Source organism: Podarcis vaucheri (assembly GCF_965113315.1).
Source record: "Podarcis vaucheri genome assembly, chromosome: 1".
Lineage (NCBI taxonomy): Eukaryota > Metazoa > Chordata > Lepidosauria > Squamata > Lacertidae > Podarcis > Podarcis vaucheri.
The window spans coordinates 139,914,489-139,934,446 of record NC_138759.1 but is presented as its reverse complement, the minus strand read 5'-3'; the positions used below and the strand labels follow the sequence as shown (position 1 = coordinate 139,934,446).

Genomic DNA, 19,958 nt, shown 5'->3' with positions numbered 1-19,958 from the left:
AGAGAAACAGAAAATTAACAAGCAGATAAATTACATACATGCATACAATAAAAGATAAGTAAGCTTTACATAGGATTGATCCATGTCCATGTAAAATCCACTGGGTACTTTTTAACAGTACTTTTTAACCATCGTGCTGTCCAAAGTGCTGAATAACAAACCATCAGTCACTGTCACCTGTTGCCAAAACATACTAAATGGGACCTGCTGTTTATTTCCTTCCTCCCAGTATATGTATATTGGCAGTGCTGCTGGTGCACATACAAAAGCATAATTTGTAGGTTAAACCCAGTTGTAGGTCCCAGTCCACACTGGGGGGGGGGCACCTAGTAGGCTTTGAGCTATCACCAGTTCTGTGCAACTTAAAGTCAGAAGCCAGTAAGTAATCTTGCATGCAGTTGTGGTGCCAGCTTTGTATTTGTAGAAAATATAGCTGCCTTTTAAATTGATGGAACTCTCTCTCTCTCTCTGTCTCTCTGTCTCTGTGTGTGTGTGCGCGCGCACGCATATATGCTGACTTTGAGAGAAGGATGAATTGCTGCTCTTTAGAATTTCATCTTTAGCAGGTTTTGAATGGTTATCAGCAAACTATTTTTGTCTGGCCAAAACCCCCCTATTCTTATCTCTACTGCATTTTTATAAATTATTAGGCAGCATATTCATGGTCATGTGCAAGAGGAAGATGCCTAACTAAACATACTACCTCGCTAGTGGATTGAGAATTAATGCTTGGAGCAGATTAGCTGTGCAGCTGGTGGTGCATTGCAGAGCTAGTGGCTTTAGCAGTGTCTGTCTGGCAGTGAGAGCCTGAAGGGAAAAGGGGCACGGTGCTGCTGCATCTTCACGTCACTCCCTTCTTAATAGAATGTGTCAGAATTATGCTGCATAGACAGAAAACGAGTGTCAGTTATCCAACCAAAGGAATAATAGTGCTGTGTGCTGTTCACTTTTCATTCTGTGCCTCTTTGTGGGATAATTTTTCAGCATCCTTCATGTAGCTCATAAATACTTTAGCTCTAGATATGCTCCTTTTGATTATTTTTATTCTCCAGTTTTGAAATCAGTGAAATTCAGGCTTCTTTTGGCGGAGGTGACTGTCTCTTGTGCAGAATAGATAATTATTTAACTATGCTAGGGTTGTTCCTCTCTTCTGGCTCCCATATAGCTATATCTTTGCTCAATCTCTTACTTTACTTGTGACTAAATGAAGAGTTGTGTTTTCTCCATTTTCTTTTTTTCTTTCTTTTTTGTTATCACAATGGTAGAAAACTGAACAACTAATTTATTTTCTCAAAGTAAACCAACAACGATAGGATTGGAGATACATAGATATAGATGTAGATATAACAACAACAACAACAACAACAACAACAATAATTCCCCAGCCACTCTGGGCGGCTTCCCAAAAAATATTAAAATACTATAATACATCAAACATTAAAAGCTTCCCTAAACAGGGCTGCCTTCAGATGTCTTCTAAAAGCCTGGTAGTTGTTGTTCTCTTTGACATATGGTAGGAGGGCGTTCCACAGGGAAGGTGCCACTACCGAGAAGGCCCTCTGCCTGGTTCCCTGTAAATTGCCTTCTCGCAGTGAGGGAACCGCCAGAAGGTTCTGGTGCTGGACCTCAGTGTCTGGGTAGAATGATGGGGGTGGAGACGCTCCTTCAGATATACTGGACTATAGATATAGAGTGTGTAATAAAAAGCTTTGCAATTGTTGCAGTCCATTTTAATAAATATAATAATTTTGATCTGCCTTTCTAATTGCTTCTCCACTACAGGATAGTATATTTGAAGCTGGGTTAAATAAATTTCCCTGGAGTAGGGGAATGGATGCTTTTGACTGCCTCCTTTGCTAGTAGCTTCTGGTTCTCCTTTTAGTGACACATACATTATCAAGCAGAAGATTCTGGTGGACAATTTCTTGTTTCCAGGATGATTCTGGAACAGCTTTTGTGTTAGAAGGTTTGAGAAATGAACCATGGAAACGAGTCAGGGCAAGGAGCAAGGTCATCAGAAACCTTCTTCTCCCTCTTTACTTTTTGCTACTGAAGCTGCTCTATCTCAGAGAGATGGGTTGTGGAAGGGCAATTACTTTTCTTTTTCTGTTGGAAAACAGAAAGTGAGGGTTGTGGCTGCTCTTACTAATGTTAATATACCGGTAGTTATTTAAATGTATTAGTTGCTTATGTATATGAAATACAAAATATTAATTACAAAATGGATTAAGATCTCATTCTTAAAAAGTAACAGATATGATACTCCTGGGCCAGCTAACTCTGATCCCCAATTTCTGGTCCAGATTGAATGTCTTACTGTTCCTGAAAGATGCTCAGAAATATACTGTAATTTTTATTTACTGAATTTCCCAATTGAAAATAACCATCCTCTACTGGAGATCCAAAATAGCTAACAGAAACAAATTATATTGTTTATATTGCATTTGGAGTGTAGCAAAGGCAACATATGGAAGACACATACAAACCTGGACAGCTCAGTTGATTACAGCATGGTCCTGATAATGGCAAGTTTGCAGGTTCAGTCCCTGTCTGGGGCAGCTGCATATTCCTGCACTGCAGGGATCCTCAGGGTCTCTTCCAACTGTGAAACTCAATTCTATGAAACTCAAACTTTTAGTGGACTTGGGGAACAGCAGAGAGGAAATTGGTTATGATGGTGTTGCTGGTGCAAGTGTTGACCTATAAAGCCTTACACGGCTCAGGACCTCAATATCTTAAGAACTGCCTCTCCCCATACAAACTGACCCAGCCCTGTGCTTGGCATCTATGCCCCCCCCCCTTGAGAGGTTTGAAGGGTGACAACATGAGAACTGGCCTTTTCTGTGATGGCTTCCAGTCTGTGGAATGCTCTTCCCAGAGAGGCTCGCCTGGTGCCATCATTATGTGTCTTTAGGTGCCAGAGAAAAACCACCGTCCTTACTCATCCTTACTCAGGCCTTCGGCCATGAAATAATCTATGGCCTGTTAAATGTGTGTGGCAGGGACTGTTATTATGGTTATTTTATTATGCTGTTTAGTATTATGCTCTGTATTATGTTTTCATTATTATTATGCTCTGCAAATTATGTTCCTAATATTGCACATTGCCCTGGGTTCCTTGGATAAAAGGCTGTGTGTGTGTGTAAAAGTAATTCATTTTTGGACATTTTTTGCCTTCTTGCAATATATGTTCACTTATACAGTATTGAACTAAGTCATACCCAGTGGCTCTACTCTAAGTCTGCAACCACCCATAGCATTTAAGGTTAGGAATTGTCTTTTGCATTTACTTGTGCGGTCACTATGACAGGCCAATCCATTAAGACTGATACAAAATCTCATGGCTAAGTTGTATAAAATGATGTCTATGTGCTGTGACTGGTATCTCTTCACACCCATACATACACATAGCTTTCTGCTGATCTAGAAAATCTTAGACCAGTGATTAAAATCTTAATCATCGTGGACAAATCTCCTCCTGTCTCTTCAGTATCCCAGATTGTATGTGTAAGTTTGTTTCAGAGCATTTACCTCTTGTTCTTCTGTCCTGCAGATTTCTAAAATGTTTATCTTCATCTTACAATTGCATTTTCTGTTCTCATTTTCCCAGTGTTATTGATGTCCATCCATTTCTATACTAGTCTACATTTTCACTCTTTTACAGATCTAATCTCTGCTTTCCTCTCTCTCTCTCTCTCTCTCTCTCTCTCTCCATTAATTCATTCTATCTCTGCTATATCCCTACTATAGTAATCCTCTTTCCTTTCTTCTTTAAGTTTCAGCTTTCTAACTCATAGTTTGTCACGCATGCAGACTGCCCTCACTCAGCTTTCTTTGGTTGTGATCCCAATTCCCCATTGTCTATTGCTTGCATAGGTTGTTTTCTACTTACTATTAAGCTCTATTCAGTATGTTGTTAGGGATATATGTGGATATTTCTGTGATTTGCATTATTGCCTCTCTGAGTTAGCATGATTGTTGTGGATATGTAAACACCCTGCCCAAAAGTAGACACATCTAGATAAGTCCATTTTTTTGAAACAGAAACTGCAGATAGCTTAATGTTGATTGATTTTCCTATGCATATACCGTATTTACTGCTTAGCTACATACAGCATTACTTTGTCTTCTGGTGGGGGAATAATAAGTGGAAGAGGAGAGACTTTTGGCTATATGCATCTGCTGATAAATAGGAATTACTATGAGTTGGACTAATTGTATATACGTATGTCTACTCAGAAGTGTAAAGAGTTGCCATTGGATTCAATTGGAATCAATGGGACAAATTATTCATTACTTAATTCCAATTATTTCAATAGGAACTAAGTACAACTTAATCTGGATCCAACCCAATATGAATCCAACCAATGTGGTTTGCCGGGGATAGCTTTGAAGAGGACTAGATAGTAGGGACATAAGAAATTAGTTAGATATTGTGGAGAGGGTCAAGAAAGGCTTGCTATATAAGGGTGCAACATACATGATTTAAATCTGTAAAGCTGTGTCAATCTGTAACCACAGAAAAAAGAAGATGATATCTGTAGTGTTTGAGGCTTCACATCTTGTATGATTCTGGCATTATCTCTCAGCTTCACTATCAGCAAAACTGGGATGCAGGCACACTCTTTGGAAGGAATCTATGAATGAAAAGTGCTGTCCAGTACCATGAGGCCAATGTTCACACAACCTTCACATAGCAATCAATCTTGTTTGAGGCTTTAAAAGACAGGGTTTGCAAATTAACAATAGTTAAAGCAGTGGGATCAAGAGAGAAAAGAGATAAAGGGGCTTGAGAGATTTCCCCCTCTAATTCACTGACACAACCTTGACCTAGAAGAGAGCAACCGACAGTGACTTCCCTTGAAAGTGGAGATGGAAAAATCTGTCAATTTTAGTTTCTCTCCATTTCTCATTTTCCCAATCTTAAATTTGGTTCACAAAAAAATCATCAGCAATTTAGTGCAGATTTATTTTCATAAACACATTTTTATACAGTGGTACCTCAGGTTACATATGCTTCAGGTTACACACTCCACTAACCCAGAAATAGTGCTTCAAGTTAAGAACTTTGCTTCAGGATAAGAACAGAAATCAGACTCCAGCAGCGTGGCAGCAGCAGGAGGCCCCATTAGCTAAAGTGGTGCTTCAGGCTAAGAACAGTTTCAGGTTAAGAACAGACCTCCAGAGCGAATTAAGTACTTAACCTGAGGTACCACTGTATGCAGCTTTAACTAACGCTATAGATTTGTTGCAAGCATTTCCCCCTAATATAATGCATTTTGTTTCTTGTTGTTTTGGTTTATGTGATCTTAATCACATTTCCCCCTAATATATATGCAATTTTGTACATTTTGTAAGATGGAGAATTTCAAAGGGTAACTGAATTTTGGTTTGCGAATTGGTTTGAGAAGTATGAATTAGGTCATTAAAATACAACTAAGATCAAATCCCCTTCCCCATCCTTACCTGAAGAAAAACCCTTTTGTGGTTCTTAGACAGCCCATTTTTATGGATAAGCTTCAAGAAGCAAGAAGTTGGAGGGAGTAATTATTTTCATTTCTCTGTTTTGATTGTCTTTGATTGCAAATTATTTGGAAAAGGGACCATAGGGACTACTTCACACTGTTGGTACCATCTAAATGTATTTTATTTATTATTACAATTACCGGTATATCCTGCCCTCCTCCAAGGAGCTCAAGGTGGTGTACATTGTTCTCCACCTCCTTATTTTATCCACACAACAACTCTTTAAGGGAGTTAGAGAGAGGCAGTGACTGGCCAAAGGCACCCAGTGACAGCTTTTCAAACAGTGTATTTGAGAACCTGAGAAGTTGGTTAGTGGGAATCTATCAAGGGTTCTTCAACCATGACATCCTATAAGGCCCAACAAGATTTTCTGAAATACTTTTCTTCAGCCCACTATTATATGGTGTGGGATTGCTTTGTTTAATGAAGATGCTTCGAGTTGTTTATATGTAAAAAGGTAAAGGTACCCCTGCCCGTACGGGCCAGTCTTGCCAGACTCTAGGGTTGTGCGCTCATCTCACTCTATAGGCCGGGAGCCAGCGCTGTCCGCAGACTCTTCCGGGTCACGTGGCCAGCATGACAAGCTGCATCTGGCGAGCCAGCGCAGCACATGGAACGCCGTTTACCTTCCCGCTGGTAAGCGGTCCCTATTTATCTACTTGCACCCGGGGGTGATTTAGAACTGCTAGGTTGGCAGGCGCTGGGACCGAATGACGGGAGCGCACCCCGCTGCGGGAATTCAAACCACCAACCATGCGATCGGCAAGTCCTAGGCGCTGAGGTTTTACCCACAGCGCCACCCGCATCCCTGTTTATATGTAGCAAGGAATAAATTTTCTTTATTGTATGAGGAATATATTTAGCATATGCACTTAACTAAGAGCTGAAAATTACTCATTTCTTTTATTGTCTAAGAGTCTATCTTTGCCAGCTATTAACGCTGGTTGCCCAGGAAACTGCTCTGCACCCTGCTGTGAAGTTTGACAAAGAGCATTCTAAAATTGTTTTTATTTCCTGATATGACAACCGTGAATATAACTAATTTCCTTATCACCACTGCCTACAGGTTTAGTCTAAAATGTGGGTAAAAAGAAGAAGGGGGAGGAAGAGAAGGTGGTAGTGGAGGAAGAAGGTAGTGTTTCTCTCTTCGAATCTTTCCAGTATTTGACTGTTGTCCTGAAATGTGCATATTATTCAATCTCATATTAAATCTGTTTCCAGCTGGAGATGGTATGGACCGATTTACTATCTGACTGTTGTTTTCCTTTTTTTCTATGTGTAGAGAATAAGGGCCATAGTAGATGACATGTTTTTGTCCTGTTCCCAAATAAAGTGGGGGAATCTACTATTTTAGGCAAAAAAGAACTATGGAGGGGAAGGGAGCAAAACCAGCCCTCTCCCGTGCCTTACCTTATAGCACCAGTTGTCCATTATTATTATTATTATTATTATTATTATTATTATTATTATTCCTTCTGCATCACACTGTTCACTCATGATCTACGAAGACCCCTAGATCCTTTTCACATGTACTACTCGCAAGCCAGATGTCCCTGACCTTATATTTGTGCAGCTGGTTCTTCCTGCCTAAGACCGGTCCCGTTAGCTAGGGATCATGGGAGTTGTAGTCCCAAAACATCTGGAGGGCCGAGTTTGCCTATGCCTGGTATAAATTTACATTTGCCCCTATTGAAATTCATTTTGTTAGTTTGGGCCAGTTCTCCAATCTGTTAAGGTATCTTGAATCCCAGTTCTGTTTTCTATGGCATTAGCTACCCCTCCCAGTTTGCTGTCATCTTCAGATCAGATTGTTGTTGTTGTTTAGTCATTTAGTCGTGTCCGACTCTTCGTGACCCCATGGACCAGAGCATGCCAGGCACTTCTGTCTCCCACTGTCTCCCGCAGTTTGGTCAGACTCATGTTTGTAGCTTTGAGAACACTGTCCAACCATCTCATCCTCTGTCGTCCCCTTCTCCTTGTGCCCTCCATCTTTCCCAACATCAGGGTCTTTTCCAGGGAGTGTTCTCTTCTCATGAGGTGGCCAAAGTATTAGAGCCTCAGCTTCACGATCTGTCCTTCCAGTGAGCACTCAGGGCTAATTTCCTTAAGAATGGATGTGTTTGATCTTCTTGCAGTCCATGGGACTCTCAAGAGTCTCCTCCAGCACCATAATTCAAAAGCATCAATTCTTCGACGATCAGCCTTCTTTATGGTCCATCTCTCACTTCCATATATCACTACTGGGAAAACCATGGCTTTTACTATACGGACATTTGTTGGCAAGGTGAGGTCTCTGCTTTTTAAGATGCTGTCTAGGTTTGCCATCGCCTTTCTCCCAAGAAGCAGGCGTCTTTTAATTTCGTGGCTGCTGTCACCATCTGCAGTGATCATGGAGCCCAAGAAAGTAAAATCTCTCACTGCCTCCATTTCTTCCCCTTCTATTTGCCAGGAGGTGATGGGACCAGTGGCCATGATCTTCGGGGGTTTTTATGTTGAGCTTCAGACCATATTTTGCACTCTTCTCTTTCACCCTCATTAAAAGGTTCTTTAATTCCTCCTCACTTTCTGCCATCGAGGTTGTATCATCTGCATATCTGAGGTTGTTGATGTTTCTTCTGGCAATCTTAATTCCGGCTTGGGATTCAGCCGGCCCAGCCTTTTGCATGATGAATTCTGCATATGTTAAATAGCAGAGAGACAATATACAGCCTTGTCGTACTCCTTTCACAATTTTAAACCAATCAGTTGTTCCATATCCAGTTCTAATTGTAGCTTCTTGTCCCACATAGAGATTTCTCAGGAGACAGATGAGGTGATCAGGCACTACCATTTCTTTAAGAGCTTGCCATAGTTTGCTGTGGTCGACACAGTCACAGGCTAATAGTTCTCTCATATTTTTCATCACTGCCTAATCGAAGTTCATATTTAGCAAATTTACAAAGTAAGATTTTGATTCAATATCCTGTCAGCTTGTGATTTGTATCAAGTAGGAGTGCATGGGGGGCTGACAAAGTGAAAGCCCAGTAGAATTTGGTTTTCCCCCTTTGTTCTCATAAAGTTCAAGAAATATGAAAGGTCTCATCCTTGAGAATGATGCAAAAAGCAGAATGTGCACTGAATAAGCCTGGAGGGGCATCCAAGAACTTTATTTATGCCTAATTCAGCATTTGTTGCTCTCATTCCAAAAAGTGAAACAGCCAAAGCAAATCAATGCATAACCAATACACATTTTGAGAGCTTTACATTGAAGTTGGCTGGATTCCCTTTTCTTTCTTTTGCCTTAAATATCATTCAAATCCCTTGAACTTTAACTGAACCATAAGGCAACTGTGAAGTTTAATAGCTACCTTCCAAAGATTTGACTTACCCTATTTATAGGGTCCATTAGTACCAAATGTCTGTGTTGTTTTTATAGTAGTCATTAATAGTAGAAATACTGTTTCTGCTGCATTGACTGCTCCTCCTGTGTCACCAAAAATATCCATCAAAATAGTGCTATGAACTGAACCCTACTTGATAGCATCCCCGGAGGTGATTTTGTTTGTTAGTTTGTTTGTTATGCCTTACATTGAAGCTTCCATTAGTCAGCAAAGCAGCCTCTCTTTGAGCGCTGCCCCCCATACGTACTTTAACTTTTAGCCATTGTGACCGGGTCAAAGAAAGTCTACGGTACTTAACAGTTGTTGCATGGTTGCAAGAGCAAGGCTAAGATCTTGATAGTACAACAAGGCATGGTCTGGATGATTGATGGCTAGTGGCCATGACTGAAGTAAAGACAGCTTCAGGAATAAAATGGGATCAGTAGTCAGGGTGTCCCTGTTGGAATGTTGATACAGAAAACTGTTGGAAACAAGAAGTCAAGGACTGTAGCTAAAGAATTTGTTTGTGATGCCAAGCTCACATTTGGCAGCACCCCCAGAAGTGTTTCTAGCTGTCTGCAGTAGATCCAGATTTAAACCCACAGATCTGGAACATCACATCTCCTCACTATTGCCCACTGACAGCGGCCACAAAACGTTGGAGAAAATTCAGAGAAAATTTTCAGTTGTCCTTCTTTTAGAGGGAGAAAATGGGGGGGGGGGTCCCCAGCCTGTAACAGCCATGAGGAGTATATCTGAATGAGTGATGGAAGGGTAAGGAGTGGGTTTCTGCTATGAAACAGTTCGGGTGTGTTCAATATTTGATCCAACTGGTTGGAGTTTTTTTTACAAAGGTTGAATTGAACTTTCAAACCACGAAGGTTCACCCAGAATTTGGAAGTATCTATAGATGAAAGGTATTCCACAGAAAAAGGACCACTGCAGAGAAGGCCCTTACTCGAGTTATTGCAGATTAATTTCTTCATGGCTAGAAGTGTCACCTCCTCAGGGAATGAGGAGGGAGGCTCTCTCCCAGGCGGCTGCCCCTAAGCTCTTCAGGGTCATAAAGGTTAGCAAGAAGACCTTAAACTCAGCTTGATAGTGAATAGAGCCCCAAAGGCACATGTTCTGAAACAGTTATATTCTGCACACGTGGTAGTTTATAATAAATACTAAATTGCAAAACTGAAAAATAAAATCTAATATATAACAGGTTGTGTTTTTTAAAAAAGGATGAGGAATACAAGTGGTCATATTGTATTTATTTAGATAATTTATACACTGCCCTTCAGCCTAAGCTCCCACCAGACATCTCTGACAGATGAGTCATTCTGCTAGATATTGTCTCTTTTTCACCCACTCAGTATTTTTGCAAACATATTTGTGAATTATTAACAACAGTTTGGAACTACTATAGAGTGACTTGGCAGCTGTACAGATCTCTGCTTGGCAGATTCTGGGCACACTGTTGATCTGACACTTTTGTCTCTGCTGACTGAAGTCAATAAAATTCTATTGCTATCAACTGTCCCCCTACAAATAATTCAATATAATAGTAAATTATTGCCAGTTGTGAGATAAAACAATAGTACATGTTAAATGCCAGGAACTAAGGTAAATATACACTTCCGACTGCCAATCCAGCAGCTAAGACAAGTGATAATGCCATTTTTATATTCTGTTCCACAACATGTACTTCGATCTAAATCAGCTATTTTAATATGATGATACTGATGGTGACCACCATAGCATTAAGCATATCAGTGTCGTCTATTTTTATTGGCTTTGATCCAACCTCAGCATGTGGAAGCAGAAATTTTGCTCACAGACAGGGATGTCACTGATAATGTTAGCAGCTGTAGCCTTCCCACCCCAATGTTGCCTCACATTTTGGGGAGGGGGGTTGTGTGGAGCAGGTGGGTGGGTAAGTGGGTATTTAGTGAGACAGACATAGGTAAAGGAACCCCTGACCATTAGGTCCAGTTGTAGCCGACTCTGGGGTTGCGGTGCTCATGTCGCTTTATTGGTCGAGGGAGCTGGCGTATGTGGTCGAGGGAGCTCATCTCGCTTTATTGGTCGAGGGAGCTGGCGTATGTGGCCAGCATGACTAAGCCACTTCTGGCGGACCAGAGCAGCACACGGAAACGCCGTTTACCTTCCCGCTGGAGTGGTACCTATTTATCTACTTGCACTTTGATGTGCTTTTGAACTGCTAGGTTGGCAGGAGCAGGGACTGAGCAATGGGAGCGCACCCCGTCGCGGGGATTCGAACCGCCAACCTTCTGATCAGCAAGTCCTAGGCTCTGTGGTTTAACCCACAGCACCACCCACGTCCCGAGACAGACATACTCTTGTGCAAAAGCACTTTCTCAGGTGTTTCCATTTGTCCAAGCAGAATGTGGCTGTAAACTTTATCGCAGACCCTCCCATTGCTCATAAAAACTTGAATGCTGTGATTTTATAGCACTGTGTGGGTCAATTTGACATCTTTTATTGGACTGTTTGTATATTGGGAATGTATTTTGAAAGCAAAGTTTTGGCATATTTCTCCTTCGATACTGTCAGGGCCTCAGGAACAGAGGCACAGGGGAGAGAGGAGATGGAGAGCGAAGGGGAAGAATCGGAGAGCAGCATAGGGGGGTATAGCAGTGACCCGAGAGATTCCATGAGCTTCTCCAGCGAGTCAGAAGATTCCCAGAAGGAGGCGCCGATGGTCAGGGCAAGGGGGGGCAGCGGGGACTCCCAAAGCAGCAGCTGGAGATCAGGGCCAGCTTCCCCACCAGAGCGTAGTGGGGGGAAAGAGTCCCAGGTGTCAGGGCCAGCGTCTCCTCCAGCAGGGAGAGAAGATGAGTCGAGACTGACCACGCCTCTATCGGAGAGTGAGGGAACGGAGGGGAGGTCAAGTCCAGCTAGCCTCCCCGAAGGGGGAAGCAGTGACAGGAGCAGTGTAACGGTCAGGAGGAAGGTGGCCGGCTGGGCGCGCGCGCCAAGTTCAAACGTACAGGCGCGCGGGACAGCAGAAAGCCCGGATCGGGAACCAGGTCCTAAAGCCCGCCGGAGGCAGGGGGAAGACTCAGGGGACTCAGCGTCAGAAGAGTCTAGGAAGGGGGAGACTCCAGCTGACAGGAGGACCCAGAGGAGGAAAGAGCAGAGGAAGAGGTGGAGCAAGGCTAGAGTCTTAAACTGGTGTCTGGGGGGAGGAGACTCAGACGGAGCTTCAGCGGTCTAGAGTCTCAGACGTAGAGCTGCACGCCGTGGCTGTAAAAACGAAAATGAACTTCAATAAAGACTTTATATATAACAATGAACTGGCGTTGGTCCTTTGTGAGCTGGGACCTAGGGCAGCTCTGACAGATACCATTTTCTAAGTGGCAGAAAACAGCAGCAAAGGAGAAAACAGAGGGGATGGTTTAAACAGTGTAAAACATGTTCAGGTGTCTCTAGAGATGTTAGTTTTAGTAGAATTACTGAGGACCATGGTTGATTTTAAGATATGCAGTAGGGGAGGCTTATAAGGAATGAAATCCTAACTCAATGACTCTAGAGGAGGGAGAAATGTTGTTTTCTGCTGCTCCAGAGAAGCGGACACGGAGCAATGGATCCAAACTACAAGAAAGAAGATTCCATCTAAACATTAGGAAGAACTTCCTGACAGTAAGAGCTGTTCGACAGTGGAATTTGCTGCCAAGGAGTGTGGTGGAGTCTCCTACTTTGGAGGTCTTTAAGCAGAGGCTTGACAACCATATGTCAGGAGTGCTCTGATGGTGTTTCCTGCTTGGCAGGGGGTTGGACTCGATGGCCCTTGTGGTCTCTTCCAACTATATGATTCTATGATTCTATTCTAAGATAAAGGAAGTGTATTCCTGTATCTTACCTCTCCACCTGCTTTGGTCTTGTGGGCTGCTTAGGACACCTTGCTCAGGAGAAGGGGACTACAATTGAGAAATAGGTCTTATCTACTTGCTAGGTGGTAACCCAGAAAACCAGCCGCAACCATGACCCAGCAATTGGAAATGGTTTCAGGCTTCTTGTCCTTCCCGCAGACCTCAGGTCAGGTGCAGCTGAACGGGCAGCAGCATGGGAAGTGGAAGGAAGGAATGAGACGGTTGAAAGCGAGGCTAGGAACTGGATGTTACTGTAAGGCTTGGTTGCTGATGAATTTAGGCTTCTTCAGAACCTAAGATTTCTCTCACTGGACCTTCTCAAATCCCCACACACTGATGAGAAAAATGGCACTGCCTTTATACCTGATGTTCATCAAGTGTGTGGGGATTCAAATATAGAGATGGTGTTGCTTGGTCAATGGACTAGCTTTCAATGGTCCTGCCACCTCAATCTTTAAACATTTTAAACAATCAGGAACAAACTGCCTGGCCAACTTGTGTGTGTATGTGCTTTTTGGGTCTTTAGCTAGGAAAGCATGTAGGAAAAGTGTTTTCCCTCCCTGATATTTCCTCCTCCACACTAATTGCTTTAGCTGATGAGGTGGATTTCACACTGAACTTTGCCCCCACATATAGGGCTGTCAATCCTGGAACTCAGATATTCTGGTTTCTTCTTGGGTCTTGGGGGCAAAGGCCTCTGGAATGAGGATGGCACCATGTAGTTTTTGGTGGATTTTGGGGTGGAGTCCTTTGTAAAAAGCCATCTATCCATCTAATGGGCAACTGGAGGACAAGATTGCCAATTGCAACGCCTTTTTTAAAAAATCAATTGGAGACCATACCCCAAAACCTGCCAAAAGACAACAATATGCTCCCTAGACCCACTAAAAGCCTCTGAACTGGCTCTTGACCCATCCCAAGTTGACTCACCCATATTCCATCCAGAATGTTTTTCTCTCTCCAAGAAGTGATAACTCAGATGTTCTGCTAGGAGTAGGAACAATGTTCTTCTGTTACATAGCTGTTTTGAATAGAAATAGAAGGTGTACTCTTGCTATGCAAAAGAGCCTTCAGCTCATAGTAGATGCCCTGTGTAGCTGGGTTATTACAGTGGTGCCTCGCAAGATGAAAATAATTCGTTCCGTGAGTCTTTTTGTCTTGCGAAGCACGGTCCGTCGCAACTGCGCCTCTTCAAGCGGCTTTAAGAAAAAAGCACAAGACATTTTCATCTTGCAAAGCAAGCCCATAGGGAAATTCGTCTAGCGACGCAACGCAAAACCGAAAAACCCTTTCGTCTAGCGAGTTTTTCGTCTTGCGGGGCACCACTGTCGTCTACTAACTTAGGATAATGGCCATTCCACCCTTGGGGTTTGCAACTGTTGGTAATGATGTTCATGTGAGAATCCAGCCTTCTAAATTATGTGTCTAAGCAATCTACTGAAAAATATTTTAGAAGAAAGCAGGGATCCTAAACCTGTTGTAGATCAAAACACATTGAACGCAATAGGATGACTGTAGAGACTGTAATTTCAGAAGTACCATCTTAGTCTGTAATCACTGTTCATGCAGGGTGCCTTTTAAGCACATATATATTTCCCTATATCACTTACATTAATGTGCTTTTGTTTGTCTTGTTGTTAATCTTACTACTGTCCCAGAAGAAGTATCCGCAAGGATAGTCCAAGTAGTAACAGCTGAAGCTGTGGCAGTCCTGAAAGGTGAACAGGAACAAGAAGCCCAGCACAAAGATCAGCCTGCGCCATTACCTTTAGGTAAAGCAAGCAATCTCAGCTGTATTTTGTGTTACAAACGTCAAGCTTTTGCACTGCAGCTGTGGCCTAGATTTTTTCTTATTTACTCGTTCATTTATTTTAAGAATTTAAGAGCTAAGATGCTGACATATTCACATTATTCAAGAGCAGGCCTTCTATCCACATGATCACTTGCTGCAATTCTGCTAATTGCTTGAAAGTCACAAGCTTTGCCAATTCCAGGCGCTTCCACACTAGGCTTTTAGTTTGGAAACTGCAGTGCCTCATACGCTTACTTTCTCTAAGGCATCCACATGATGTTGGTGTCCAAGCATTCTCATCCTATATTTTCTTTGTGGCTCTTCCATCTTTTCTCAGACTGCAGAAAGTCCATTTTTTGCAGAATAGAAGAGTAGCACACTTTCTACAGGTGTAGAAGTCTTTAGTATTTGTCTTCTGTCTTTTAAAAAGGATGAGTTGTTCCCCACTGAGGAAGTCAACACACTTTGTTTATAACATTTGTGCTGGGTGCCATTTTATTACCACATTTTTGTTTGTTTTTTAATCAATCTTTTAAATATTGCTAAAGCACTTTTCCACCTATATATATGTATATTTGAAAAAATGGAAAAGCAATAGCATATCATATAGCATTATTGTAGTATAGTGTTATAGTACTCGGCTACGAGTGATCGCCAGAGAAAGAAGTGCTAGAGCACCATAATAAATTACCAACAGAATGGATTAAAGATTATAGTAGTTTTGTTAAGGTTTAAGAGATAGAAGACAGGGTGCAGCACAGGGAAGGAAACAGACATCATGGAAAAGAGGGTGGGAAGTAAACAGCATTTCCGTGTGCTCTGGCTTCCGTTACAGTGTCCCGTTGCACCCGAAGTGGTTTAGTCATGTTGGCCACATGACCTGGAAAAGCTGTCTATGGACAAAGGCAGGCTCCCTCAGCCTCAAAGCGAGATGAGCATGCACCCCATAGTCTCCTTTGACTGGACTTAACCATCCAGGGCTCCTTTACTCTTTTACCTTGATAGATAGATAAATAGATAAATTGATAGAGATAGATAGATAGATAGATAGATAGATAGATAGATAGATAGATGATAGATAGATAGATGATAGATGATAGATGATAGATGATAGATGATAGATGATAGATAGATGATAGATAGATAGATGATAGATAGATGATAGAAAGATAGATAGCTATATAGATAGATAAGTAGGTAGAGCAATACTCCTGATCATGTGGGAAATCTATTGTAATTCTTCTTGCAGCTTACAGTAGAAGAGCAGTGACAGGAGCTACCCATGTGGAAGTAGCCCCTGTATCATGCAACATTTGAGGGAAGATGGAAACATTCCCTGATCCAATTTTCCTGATCTTTGCTTAATGCTTGAGATTTGTGTTTCAAATTCTGATGTTTGTATTTAGAGTACTCCTCCCTTCCCCAGCATTTAAAGCAACCCAACCTTTTTATGTCAAGCTATGATTTTACAAAAGGGACGCGGGTGGCGCTGTGGGCTAAAGCCTCAGCGCCTAGGGCTTGCCGATCGAAAGGTCGGCGGTTCGAATCCCCGCGGCGGGGTGCGCTCCCGCTGCTCGGTCCCAGCGCCTGCCAACCTAGCAGTTCGAAAGCACCCCCGGGGGCAAGTAGATAAATAGGTACCGCTTACCAGCGGGAAGGTAAACGGCGTTCCGTGTGCGGCTCTGGCTCGCCAGAGCAGCGTTGTCACGCTGGCCACGTGACCCGGAAGTGTCTCCGGACAGCGCTGGCCCCCGGCCAATAAATGTGAGATGGGCGCACAAACCCCACAGTCTGTCAAGACTGGCCCTTTCGGGCAGGGGTACCTTTACCTTTACCTTTATGATTTTACAAAAAGTCTTTCCCTCTTGCTCAGCCACATGTTTTGCCCACAGTTTTATTAAAGGGTGCAAAATGCATGAGGGTCATTTCTGATGACAGAAGACTATCAAGGTTTCAAAGTGCAGAGAGTTCTCTGTAGGGCAGAGTAAAAAGGTTACATACAGGCTGGGGTGGCAAGGGGCTCCGCTGATGTGGATGAGCCTATTTCAGCTGCTGCAAGCATGAGCTGTTGACAGGCTACCGCAGGAATAAGGCCCCGAAACAGGGCCAAACAAGACCAATGAAAGATCCACTGGGTGCCAAGTGAGTTTAGCTGCCAGAGAGGTGCCTGATCCAGGCTTCTCTCTTGTGCCATTGTGGAGAAAAATACTGCCCCCATCCTCTACTCTGGTCAGCATGAGCAGCAGGGCTTTGGAAAGAGCAATGACTCCACTCATCCTGGTTATGAGCTAGGATTGCTTCCTGAATTATCAGTTGAATACAGAACAAGGTTATATAGCTAGCACAAACAACGGATTGTATCTTATGGTAGCTTTGCACTTGCAAGAAGCACTCGCTCAAACAATTTTATCCGATTCCAAGTTCTACCTAATGCAAAACTCAAAAAGCTGTACTTGGGGGATGTTCTTTTCCCCCAGGGCAGTATTGGATATGGCACAGAAGACTGCAGTAGGTTGGGGTAACCAGTGATAATTGGGTGCTTTGCCTTGTGCATGTGGAGGTTCTTTCTTCTATGCACAAAGCCGCCATTAGATTCAACCCATTGTTTGGTTCAAACAAGCAAATGGAGCTTTAGCACATGTTTTCAGTTCTTGCTGAACTGCATTGAAAAATATCTGAGCCCTAATAGTAAAAGCTGCCATTGCATGCACACACCAAAATAAGCAAACAATGGTTTCCCTACAGCATGCATTCTGTGCTTGAATGTGAACATTCATTGGTGTATGTACTTGTATAATGTATCACCACCACCACCACCTTTTGTAATAGAATGATTTTGACTTTTACACTGTTAATAGAGACTTAACTGATCTACATGACATCACAGATATGTTGAAGAAATTGCTAATAGGCATGCACTGTTACAAAACCATTTTCTGTAATCAGGTATAGCGACTCATAAAGCATAGGCACAACTCTTCCAAACTGAATCATATTTAAGCCCTGCTGAGATCTATGAAAATGACTTAAGAATATACTGATTTTTCCCACTGAAACAAATGGGCTTTAATGCTTAAGTTTGGCAGAAAAATGCTCAGGCTTTTAAGAGGAAGGTTTAGGAAATGTTCCATGGGTCTTGTTCCCACTGTATCTGTGGTTTTGTCACTATCCCACTTTCGTGTTTCATATACTGCAGTTGGGCATTGGAAAGGAAGTTAGTGGTAAAGGTTTCTGCTTAGCTGTGGGTCAGCCTTGAGCTGGCAAAATTCAAGATTTGGCTTTAAGCAGTTACAATATGAAATTAAGTAGGTTCCAGAGAAAATAGGATTTAATCATTTATGTAAGCAATTATACGTGTATCCTTTCAGATACCTGTAAGTGAATTAAACATGTGGTTGGGCACCTCTATGTGATGTTCTTTCTCCCCTGAATGATATTTAAAAACTCTTCCCCTCCTGCTTTTGGCTTGTGAATGTGCTTTTCTTCAAGGCATGTAAGAATTATCAGGTCAATCATTCAAACGGCTTTGATGTAAACAAAAAACACTGTAGTATTTATGTACAACTTTACTAAAGAAACAAAAACAATAAGCTGTTTCAGTAGAATTATCAGCATAATGCTACATCATCTAAATTGAGTGGTTACTATTGTTGGTATAAGACAATGCAAGTCTTAGATCCAACTCAATTGAAATGTTATAATATGCTGCCAGGTAACTGTAATGCAGATCAGCCTTCCCCAACCCGGTATTTTCCAGATGCTTTGGACCACAACTCCCATCACCCCCCAGCCAGTGCTTTGCTGGCTTGGACTGATGAGAGTCCAACAACATCTGGCAGGGCTACCAGGTTAGGAAACATTGGCATAGATTGTCCAGTTGACATAACCGGGTCTCAAAGCAGTTAATTGTTGTGTCTCATTTTTACTGTTCAATCTTTAGCAGTTGAAGAAACAGCTAACCTGCCTCCTTCTCCGCCCCCATCACCAGCTTCAGAGCAGACTGGAACATTGGAAGAAGGTAAGAATTCCCTTGGGCGTTGCAGAGCCCATCTCTAAGGAGAGAAGCCCAGGAATCCTAATGAGAGAGGTAGGAGGATGACCTGTCAGCATTAATTTAAAGGGCAGCGAGCATTTTCCCTAATAGCAAGTTAGCAGTTCCACATCGCTGTAAAGCACAAGCAGTACCGATATGTACATTGTTATGTACGTATCTATATATGCTTATGGTGATATTTGGGAGTGTATATTAACATGAATACAAGTTTTGTTGCGCCATTGAATAGATATTCCAAATGGCTTTGAAAAGATTCTGGTACCTTGAAGAAAGGGCGGGAAAAATTGTGGCCTTCTAGATATTGTTGGATTACAACTGCCAACACCCCTGGCCAATATTGGCCAGGCAGACTCATGCTGATGGGAGTTGGAGTCCAATAATATCAAGAAGCCCGTTGGTTCCACAGCCCTGCTTTTAAGGCTTGCAGATAGAGGATAATTCCACTTGGTACAATTTCTCTTATCACTGGCTACCTGTGATGAGAAAAGCTGAACTTGGAAAAATGGTTACAGCAATCTCTCAAGTTCTGGACTAGGGAAACATACTTACTACCCAGTATACCCAACTATAGAGGATGCAAAGGACATCTCCTAGCAGTAGGAATGTCAATGTATTCTGGCAGCCCTCAAGACAAAACACAATAAAGCTTTTTCCAGCGCTTTATTTCCATGCTGGGAAAAGGTTCGTTTCTTGAATTAATTTCTTTCCATCTTTCTTTCTGCTTGCTTTATATCTGTTTTCTTTTAAATTTAGACATGACAGGTAATGTAAAACATAACAGCATAAATGTAAAAAACTATTGTAAGATAAATGTGAATTAAGTGCAATTCTGTTCTGAGGTTATTAAATGCTACCGTGATGTTCAATATCTTCTTTCTCTTTCTGTAATTTTATATAGCCAGTGAATATATGCTTTACCTGAAACTTTTAAAAGCACAGGAGCATGCCATGGGGCTGGGGGGAAATGGCAAGTCCTCCCTGATAATAAAATGAGTAATATTCTTACTATTTTTTAAATTGAGATTTGTTGGGGGGGGCAGAACTAGACTCCTGGGGTCAACATTTTTTCAGATTTTACTGCAAACCATCATTATTCTTGTGAATACCTTTGTGGGTCCATGAATTTGTGTCCAAGTGCTAAGCTCTTTTTAATTTGGTGAGATTTAATATTGGAATAAATTTGATGTACCTGTGCCAGGAAGGGGGGAATGTTGAGCCTCTAAATGTTGAAATGCAGCTCCTCTCATTCCTGGCCATTTGCTCCAGTGCCTAGCACTGATGGATGTTGGAGTCCTGCAACAGCTGGCAGGCCACAGGTTCCCCACCCCAGGCCTGTATTGCAG

At 42.2% G+C, this 19,958-nt stretch overlaps 1 protein-coding gene across 32 annotated transcripts in view; it reads left to right on the top strand.

Annotated features, from left to right (window-relative positions):
• MAP2 (microtubule associated protein 2) overlaps window positions 1-19,958 on the top strand; it is a 279,546-nt gene that overhangs the window by 187,312 nt on the left and 72,276 nt on the right. For 20 of the 32 annotated variants that reach the window (XM_082230891.1, XM_082230887.1, XM_082230884.1 and 17 more), the window contains 2 exons: window positions 14,428-14,541; window positions 18,502-18,579. In XM_082230891.1, coding sequence (XP_082087017.1) covers window positions 14,428-14,541; window positions 18,502-18,579 — 192 coding nt within the window. The remainder of the gene's footprint in view (window positions 1-14,427; window positions 14,542-18,501; window positions 18,580-19,958) is intronic. The other 12 variants (XM_082230885.1, XM_082230877.1, XM_082230874.1 and 9 more) reach the window with 4 other exon arrangements.